This window comes from Convolutriloba macropyga, unplaced genomic scaffold, assembly GCF_964194025.1.
Source record: "Convolutriloba macropyga unplaced genomic scaffold, txConMacr16.3 SCAFFOLD_2985, whole genome shotgun sequence".
In the NCBI taxonomy this organism is placed as follows: Eukaryota; Metazoa; Xenacoelomorpha; order Acoela; family Convolutidae; genus Convolutriloba; species Convolutriloba macropyga.
The window spans coordinates 1-10011 of NW_027450936.1; the positions used below are offsets into that span (position 1 = coordinate 1).

Consider the following 10011-nt stretch of genomic DNA (forward strand, 5'->3'; position numbering starts at 1 on the left):
AACAGATACTGTGCGAGAATTGGAATAATATTGAGCAGAAAAAATCTCCAATGCGACTTCAGAAATGTTAATATATGCCTGATTATCATTTAACCTGTCTCTAACTCTAAACATGCTCCTGGCCACTCCCGATAACTGGAGAAAAATAATACTAGAATTTTTTCAATGCACAGGCAGCAAACAGAAGGCCAGATGACTTGCACACTAATTGAAAAAACTTGTGTTTGTGTTTTGCTGAGGGTAAGCAATGAAGAGTTGGACAGCATTGTGCTACCCTTATCAAATCAGGACTATCAAAAAGATGGTTCTCAAAAACTCAGAGCTGTTTCCCTCAGAGCAATTTACCTGCTGCTGTTTAGAAGCTGGCTCTATAGACAAGCGATCAGATTATGCCGGCAAAGCCACACCAGGAAGGGTTAGCAGCGAGTTGAAACAGGTCAATTCTGGAGATCATCAGATATCTGCTCAAATTCAAAATTTTTAGATATGATGTAATCAGCAACTCTTGATGCTGTGAGGTTCAAAAATTCGGTTATAGGACTCGATGAAAAAGTAGAAAGAGTTTCCAAACCGTTAAAATAAAACCTGTATGCTAGTTGCTTGCAGAACCTTCATCAGACAGAGTGTCAAGACTATCAGAAAACTTGATCACATGGTGCCAGAATCAAGGTCTATGAGTTGTACTACTGTTGAAAATGAGCAACTTGTTAAAAAATAATTAACGCCAGTAGCTGTTCAATACGTGTTCTTCATGATGTTCTAATTTGGCTCAATCCAAAATTACAAGGAATCAGCAGGTTTTAAAAAAAGAACATGCAAAAGAGCTGGGTAGTTTCTTGGCTACCGATATTGCAAGCAAAATAAAACTGCTTAAAACAACTTGTTCCGGAAGATTCGGAAAACCAGCACAAAAAGTCCAACAGTTCTTTAAACTTTTGTGAGCAGCCAACTTAATTCCTTTTTGCACCAGTATTTAAATCTGATGTGGTTGGGGTTTTAGTCACTTGATCTTAATTACCACACTAGAGGAGTTAAACCGATATTATCTAAGAAACCTAAATTAAGCGCTAGAGTAACTCTCGCTATATGCTCACAATGTTCTTTTATAATTTCCAAACCTATGTGTGATTTGTTTAGAATAAATTGATAAGGTATAAAGAATAATTATGGAACATATTGAAATGATAGAGCACAATTTGAGATATATCCTACGTTGAAAATATGGTGGGGTATCTAATCTTAATCAAGTAATTAAACCCATCTTACTGCTGGATGTGAATATTACTCTAAGTTTAAGTTGTTATAAAATCGGCAGACTTTCAATTATTGCACTGTGTTCCCACTTAGCAGACTGAAAGAGTATTCGCTCTTAGAAAGAGAGCGGTTTAAATCGCGCTGTTTGAGTTGTGGGACTGATTGCTTTCAACAGCAAGCTCTAGGCTCGTACGTGTTAAAACTTGTCAATACGATTATTAATCACGAGGCTTGTGACTAGCTCCAAAATAATTCCTAGGTCAATCGTGTAGCCAACTAGTATTCGTCTTTAGTCACATATCCGTTTAAAACCTGCTGCAATGACGAGCGGGCTGGATAGCCAGTATCTTTTATTTAGTACGCATCCTAATAGTGGCAGTGAATCAACAGCGATAGCCTAGTCAATAATGTATTAAAAAACAGCAGTTTTCGCTATGAATAATACGTTCTTTTGCTCAACACATTTCAAGCAGCGTAGCTCACTCTCAATATTCCCGACAGTTTAGACTAGGTCTAAAGTGTTTGAAAAGTTGACGGTTAAATAGTATTAATGATTCTGTAGTATTCGTGATTGCTGCGGCAATTATCCAATAAGCTTTTCAATTTTTGCTTGTTTCTAATCTATGGTTTCTTTATTCAATGATTTTTCCCAGTGGTAATCAAAAAATGCAAATATTCTCTTAATGGTTTTTAATTCTAACTTATTTCCGAGAGAAGATACAGTTAAAGAAGAACTCAGAAACGCAGAAATGTCTTAAAGTCTTTATATTCAAATTTTAGTTTCTAATATCGTTTGACTTTCGACATGCTCCCAAAATTCAGAATGATGTCAAACTGGCATTTTACAACAAAACGTGATGAGCAAACTTATTAAGGGGCCATGTTTTGATATAGAAAGTTGTGTTTATTTGTCTGAGACATACTTTGTGGAATTGACAAGTGTTATCCTACTGTATCAAATTGAGTTTGACAAAAAATTAGAAAGAAGTTAATGTCATGTAATTTTGACGAATTCCTGAAGAAAATCTGGCATTCAAACAAGGTAGAGTTTGAGATATTACCGAGAAATTAGACGTGACTTCAACAGAGCCAAGTAACTTTCCTTGAGACACGCTCTTCACAAGCTTTCAAACACCCAATTTCAAAATCTGGCTCTGCATTTATGAAAAACTGGCGCCCTATAGTCTGGCACTGCTGAGGTTTGCCACTTGAAACTTGAGCAAGCATGTTTTAAGTATAGGTTTTGCTACTCTGATTAGGTAACAGAGAAAATGTGGTAGCAATCGAGAACCAAACAGTGGTTCGCGATGCACTTTAGTGGCTTCAGCCGGAGTTACGTAACCTTACTTGAAACACCATCGTTGACTTTTGAAATCTGGCACAGTACATATTTAAATCTGGTATTGCATAATCGGGTCTTTCCCATTATAGCCCCTTCCCCAGGAAATTATAGCCCCCTCATTATGGTATAATTTACGCGATCTATTCTGTTTCACCCCCCCCCCCCCCCCCCCCCCAGCTTAGTGAGCATAAATCTTTGGATCTATTCTGTTTCGGCCCCCCAGTGTTTTTTATGACCCCCAGTTACAAATTATAGGTTGTTATATCGCAAGTTACCATGTAAGAAAATAGCACGTGCGCCTTGGGGTCATAAAAAATTCATGCTCACTAAGCTGGGGGGGGGGGGGGCAAAACAGAATAGATCCAAATCTTTTATGACCTCCAGGCGCACGTGCTATTTTCTTACATAGTAACGTGCTATATAACAACATATAATTTGTAACTGGGGGGCGTAAAAACATTGGGGGGGGGGGGGGGGGACAGAATAGATCCAAATGACGTGGAACGTGGTTGAGGGGGCTGTGGGTTCAATGACCAATATGAGGAGGAAGTGGGGGCTATAATTGGAAATACCCGCATAATCTGGCACTATTGAGATCACGCTTTTTTACAACATACGCGTCTGTGATTCAATATTATCAATCGAAGTGCCTTGTAGTTTCAAAGCATACAGCTTCTATTTACGTTTTAAGGAAACAATGAATGAATGCACGTGCAATTTTACGCCGTTCAAACTCTTTAAAAAGGCCAGCACAAATGGCCGCTCATAAAACAAAGCTCAAATAAATTACCAAACACTTTTATAACAATGGCCAATTCTGAATCAAATAACAAACTACTCTTACGTGAAGATACAATTCCACGAGAGGCGCCTTACTACTGCTTCGAATTCATAATTTATAACACAAAGCAAAGTTTTCAACTATTTTATGAACAAAATTTCCCCAAATTGTCACGATTATTTGCATTGGGACTTGGCAGGTTTGCTTTTCTGGGTCTTTCCCATTATAGCCCCCACCCCCCCCCCCCCCCCAGCTTAGTGGTCAGATAACCTATAGCCCCCCCCCCCCCCCCCCCCCAATTATGGTAATTATACCATAGTGGGGGGGGGGGGGCTATATTTTCATGGGGGGGCTATAATGGGAAAGACCCGCTTTTCTTTCTAGTTCAGCCGATTAGCGTGTTAAAATAGGTTTGCAAAAAACGTAAATACTACAGCGAATTATGAAAAAAACCGTTTTATAAATAATCCAGCCCTCTTTTGTGATTTTTAATTAAAAATTGATGATGTAAAATTTGTTTTGGTGAACCAAAATAATTTTGATATGCAGTAACTATTAAAAATTGTAAGTATAGCATAAGGGCGGATATAATATCTGGAGAGGCTTTAGTTCGAAAGACTCCAAAATATTTGTGTCTTTCCCATTATAGCCCCCCCCCCACCGTGAATTTACAGCCTCCCCATTATGGAATAATTACCATGATGGGGGGGGGGGGGGGGTTAGGTTATCTGACCGCTAAGATGGGGGGGGGGGGGGCTTTAATGGGAAAGACTCAAAAATTTAAAAATTTACTGTTGCGAACATTAATAATGCCAATTTAGATCTCTCTTTTTCGCCAATGCGTCCAAACAGCCTCTGGATCTGCAGTGTAAGTTTGTGGAGAAGAGATTCTGGTGGGACTTCAACTATGACAAGATGGAGAGGTGTCTCAATGCACACTCTCAACTCACATTCGGAGGCGGAGAGAGAATAGGTGTGTTCAAGGTACTAAATTTTATACTTTTTGTAAACAGTCTGCCCCCCCCCCCCCCCAACTGTTCCCCACTGTTTTCAATGAGCCCTAATTACAAATTGGCAGTTTGTTAATTACATAACTGTGTGTGTGTGTTGTGTGTATGTGTGTGTGTGTGTGTGTGTGTGTGTGTGTGTGTGTGTGTGTGTGTGTGTCTGTGTGTGCGTGCCCGTGCGCATGTGCGTGTGTGCGTGCGATCGTGTGTCTGTTTGTCTGTGTAGTTGTATGTTGATACGTTTTTGATTAGCCGCGAAGCCATAGCGGCTATTTTTGAGGACATCTTGGATTTTACAATCCCAAGTATTCGAACTGTATTGGTGCGCTGTTTTTTTCAAGTTGTTTTCACACTTCTTTCTGATGACTTTATAGCTTTCGAAGCGGGATAAACTGGTAAAACCGGTGGGAATTAAGTTGCAATAGAATCCCTCATCAGACTATGGCAGTTTTTTGAATGTTTAAAGTACTGAAGCTGCTATCAACGTCTAAGTTCAAGATGAAAAGTCCCTTTTTGGAGTTTTTGACCAAAAAATTGTCTGTATGTTTTTTTGTCTAAGTTTTTGAGATTTTTCCTCGATGGATGTTCAATTTAAAGCTTCAAGTTTTTTCCAGCTACTTTTTCTTTTAAATAATCATTTTGGAGGTATCTGTTTTCGTAATCCATACCTAACTACAAAAAATTGTAGGGATCAAAGTTTTTAAATATTTTTTGAAAATTTATTCATTTTTTATTAAGTGGCCAAAAATTTTTTCAAAGCCTAAAAATGTTTTGCTGAATAGTTTTAAGTGACAACACCCTAATTTTGGTGATTTCAATGTGAGGAATTTTAGCAAATTTGCACTACATTTTGACATTTTTATTTCAAGTTTTTTTTTCAATTTTTTGTCAGTTTTAAATTTTTCACTTTTTAGGGACTAATGAAAAGTTTTTAGAGCCTGAATATGGTTTACTTGATAGTTTTCTGCAGATGGGTTACCATAAGTTTTTTTGCAACAACTAAAAAAAGTTGAGAAGATAATAATATGATCAATTTTATAATTGTTTTTTAAATATGCAATTCATCTCAATCGTCAATCTTTAGGCACCAATGAAACTTTTCCTAGCTTGTTTTTCGAGACATTCAAAAAAAATTTTGGCTTTATTCATAATACTTTGCAAAAACTTTTTTGCCGTTTTTGCCTTGTCTTTTTTGTGCAAACCGACTTCTGCTGACCTGTATATTATTTTTTTATTTATATCATTGTAGGGATTAATTTGCGTCGATAATAAAAGATAGAAAGTTTCAGCCAAAATCGCATGATTTTAGTTTTTGATGTTTTCTGAATTTTGCCAATTTCAATTCTTTTGAACTTTAAGTGGTCAATAAGGACTTTTGACGTTGTTGCTAGCTTCGAGCACCAAATATAAGATTTATCATTTTAGTTTTCAAGAATTTCGCATCGAAAAGTTGAGCCAATCTTCAGCCTATTTGCTATAGATTGGTATTTAACATGATTACCCAAAAAATTTAGAGATTTCGAATGTTATTTCGAATGTACACTTCGTTATTGGTTTTTTTAAAAATATTTGTGAAACTGTTTTTCCGTCTGATTTATAAGAATCATCGGGTCTGCTGGTCAGACGGTTTAGTGGTTAGTTTTTCATTTAATTTTTTGGATGGTTTTTTAGGACTTGTCTTGCCATGATTTTTTTTAATTCTTTGTCTCCATCGACGATTCTTGCAACCATTGACTTCTGCAATTTCAATTACTTTGCGGTGGTAGCGCTATTACAGGAGAAATTGTGTTTTTTTAACCTTTTGTCTCCATGGAAGTTTCTTGCGACCTTGTGTTTGTGTGAGAATTTTCGTGTGCGTTTTTTGTATGTATGTATATGTGTTTTTTGTATGTATGTATGTATGCGTGTGTGCGTGTGTGTGTGTGCAGGTTTGCCTGTGCGTATGTAATTGCTGCAATTGTGTGTCTGTGAGATTAAGTTTGTGGGTTGATTCTTTTTTGTCGTGTTTGTGTGAGTTTTTCTGTGCATGTCAGTGTGTGTGTAAGTGTGTGTGTGTGTGTGTGTGTGTGTGTGTGCGTGTGTGGGTGCGTGTGTGTGTTTGGGGGCGGGGAGGGATGGCATGATCTGCTTTAACCTATATATTAAAGTATAAAGTGTCGTTAGAAAGAACGAATCAAGACCTGATCTCAGTTTGAAAATTATAGCTCTGAACGGAAGATCCCTTTTCTCTCTATACTGCTTTAGAAAAGATTTTTGTTTATTTTTTTACTCAACTTTAGCAAGGTAGCTTATAAGCGTAATAATAGCCAATGCGGAACTCCACTAATTTTTTTCGCTTTATGACATAACTTCTGAAATTTTTCTTTGCATTTGAACCCTTGTTGTGGCTCCAAAAAATTGTTAAGACAGTTGCAGAAGTGTAGTTAAAATTAAGTTAGAGCTTATCCTTGCATAAACAGATTCACGTAGGTAGTACTTTTGAATTGAACCACCAATCAATTAGGGTGTGTGATCATGAACTATCTTGTACGTCAATCTCGGCAATCTCTTCGTGAAATAGATGAGGTCAGGGTCTTTCCTTGGATCTGACCCAGAGTAGTCAAAATCTTTTAGGTCTTGCCCATAGCAGTTTTTGCGTGAACGTCTGGAGTCTCCTGTCTGCGACCCACCCAACTCTTCCGCCCCATGCACATTCTGGGATTTATATTAAGTATAGGTTTTGTTTTAGCAAATATTTTCATCACTCAACTCTTCCACCGTAGAAAGCCTGGTACCAGGTCTGAAGGGATTGTCCGTCACGGGGAGTGAGCGAATTCTCCTAGTCTTTAGAAACAACTTGAGTTTAGAAGAAGTAAAAGACAGTCTAAGAGATTTGCTGAAACATGAAAATTGCCATGGATGTGTGCTGTACAGTAGAATTGATGACTTGTACCCTGAACACCACACTCAATCGTTAGTTGCGTTATTATTTGCGTAATTTTTTGTTTTTCGGACATTTTTTTGCCAAAAAAATAATTCTAGACAAATATGACCGAAGCCTTCCATGTTTTTGTAGCATTCTTTCAAGATAGGGGAAACATTTTGACTTGAGATATAGGCTGAAACGATAGCATAACTCGCCTCGATTGAATTGCAGAAATAAGAAGACGGCTTGGATCATTTTATGCAACCCCCCCCCCCCCCCCCCCCCCAGTACGTTATGCACCCCCCAGATACAGCGCGCGTGTCATTACAATGCAAATCATTGTGTAAAAATATAGCACGCCGTCCTTCTGGAGGTTGCAAATAATATTCACCCAATAAGCTGGGGGGGGGGGGAGGCAGAAACGGAACAGATCTGACGGTTTATTGACTCTAAGAGACTAACACGAAAAAAAGTTTTGATTTGCAGTTGGTCAAAATGTGTTTACAGGAATGCAACATGGATAGTTGAGCTCCTTTTTTCCCGACAAGGAATCCAGGGATGCGGGAAGCACTTAGTCAACCTCAAAAAGCAGACTGGAAACTCCCTTCAGTGGGGCGTATTCAAGGAAGAGATGTTCCTACCCGTGGAGTACCAGTTCGATATGAGATACCCGTCAATTATAGGAAGGCTCCATGGATATTGATAAAATAACTGAAACGTTTGGATAGTCAGTGAAACGAGCTTGACACTTTGTCAACAAAGCATGATTTTGGACATTTTTTGGGCAAAAGATGATATGTATCTGATCTTTTGCCGAGATCTCATTTAGCAATAACTTAGTAACAATTTGGTTTTTCAATAACAAGTAATGATAAATTTTAATATATTCTTAATTGGAATCTTCCTGAGAACACAGGCAAAAGTTTTGCAACTCTGTTGATATCTTGATTGACGTGTTCTTGTGAAAAGATGAACTTAATCAACACATTTCAAGTTTCGTTTCTCTTGGTATCTAAAAGTTTTCTAAAGATATCAAATCAATAATGTAAAATCAGTGCTTTGTAAGTTCATATCGAGAAATAAAAGATTTGTAGTCATCGTACGTAACCAAGACTTCACTGAAAAAATTGAAATAATGCCTAGTTTTTCAGAACTACTTCTTAATCAATCACTGAGCACCAGTTTACAGTTAACACAGATTTTTTAACTCTAATTTTGTAGGGATTTTTTTCGCTTGATCTTAATTACCACACTAGAGCTAAACCAATATTATGTAGCTGCCTTAATTAAGTGCTAGAATAAGTCTCACTATATGCTCACAATGTTCTTTGCTAATTTCCAAATCTAATTGTAATTTGCTAGAAAAAAATTGACTACATATAAAGATTAATTAATAAACAGATAGAAAGGATAGAGCACAATTGGGTTAAATCCTACTTCAAAATATGGTGGGAAATCTAATCTTAATCAAGTATTTAAATCCATCTCACTGCTGGATGTGAATATTACTCTAGGTATATTTTGCTATAAAATAAGCAGACCTAAAATTGCTGCAGTTATTCCCGGTTAGCAGAGGAGTAGAGTTTTCGCTCTTAGGGCAGAGAGAGAGAGAGAGAGAGAGATTTTTTAGTTTAATCAGATGCGGCTTAAGTTGCGCTGGTTGAGTTGATAACTGATTTCCTTCAACAGTAAGATCTAGTCTGGTACGTGCTTAAATTTGAGTCAACACGACTAAAAAATCACAATACTTATGACTAGCTCCGAATCAATTCCTAGGTCATTCGTTGAGCCGACTATTATCCGTCTTTAGTCATATATTCGTTTCAGACTTGCTGCTGTGAAGAGCCGCCTGGATAACTTCAGTATCCTTCACTTAGTACGCGTATCAATAGCGGCAGTGAATCAGCCCCCATGGCCTATTCAATAGTGCAATAAATAATACACAGCAGTATTTAGGCATGAATAATGTATTCTTTCACTCAACGCAATTCAAGCAGCATAGCTCTTTTAGTATTTCGTCAGTTTAGACTAAGTCTAAAGTGTTCACAAAGTCGACGGTTAAATAATTATAAACACTTGGTAGTATCCGTATTTGCGGCCGTATTTCCGTATCCAATTAGCAATACTACAGCTCACCACGGTTTAAAGATCGCTAGATACGACTTTTTTCTTGAAAGATTCTTACAAGTCAGTTCCGGTCGACGTCTGTTCTCATTGGCTCTTATTAACGTGTCATCGTTCACCGTGCCCAGAAAATTTCGAACTTTTTTTGCGAGGATTAAAAGGGAGAAATTGCAGCAAATTTACTCTAACTTCAGAAGTCTTTTGGAGATTTTTTTTCAGTTTTTCAAATGCACATTTCAGCTGCAACTTTTTGAAAAAAATCTAGAATTTGGTGCTAAAATTTGATTTGTTTTTACTTTCATTAAACGTTATTTCTTTTATCTTAATGTTTTCTTCTTTTGCGTAAATAAAAGAAATCTTTTCGATAATCGTAACCATTGAAAAACCCAAAAAAAAAGAAAACTTCATCTTTTCGTTGCACTTTTCGTTGGGACAAAAGAAAAAAATATTGGGACAATTGTGGACCCTAGTCGATTTAGGATGTTAATCTTGCAAGAATCTTGCAAGATCTTGAAAGATTATGCATAATCTTGCAACATTTTCTTGCAGGATTTTAACATCCTGTCTCGACTAGGGGACCACTCTTCATGGCCATTCT

General features: G+C 37.3%; 1 protein-coding gene across 1 annotated transcript; it reads left to right on the forward strand.

Annotated features, from left to right (window-relative positions):
* The first annotated feature begins 3271 nt into the window (after nt 1-3271).
* On the forward strand, nt 3272-8445 carry LOC142356289 (uncharacterized). The gene is made up of 4 exons (XM_075408230.1): nt 3272-3576; nt 4199-4361; nt 7113-7336; nt 7797-8445. Exons 1-4 carry the CDS (start codon nt 3404-3406, stop codon nt 7990-7992), a joined length of 756 nt encoding a protein of 251 aa, XP_075264345.1. The 5' UTR covers nt 3272-3403; the 3' UTR covers nt 7993-8445.
* Nucleotides 8446-10011: the final 1566 nt, after the last annotated feature.

Coding starts and splice junctions, on each gene's coding strand:
- LOC142356289 (XM_075408230.1), top strand. CDS start 3,404: ATGGCCAATTCTGAATCAAATAACAAACTACTCTTACGTGAAGATACA. Junction 3,577..4,198: donor TTTGCATTGGGACTTGGCAG/GTTTGCTTTTCT, acceptor ATGCCAATTTAG/ATCTCTCTTTTTCGCCAATG. Junction 4,362..7,112: donor AGAGAATAGGTGTGTTCAAG/GTACTAAATTTT, acceptor GTTTTGTTTTAG/CAAATATTTTCATCACTCAA.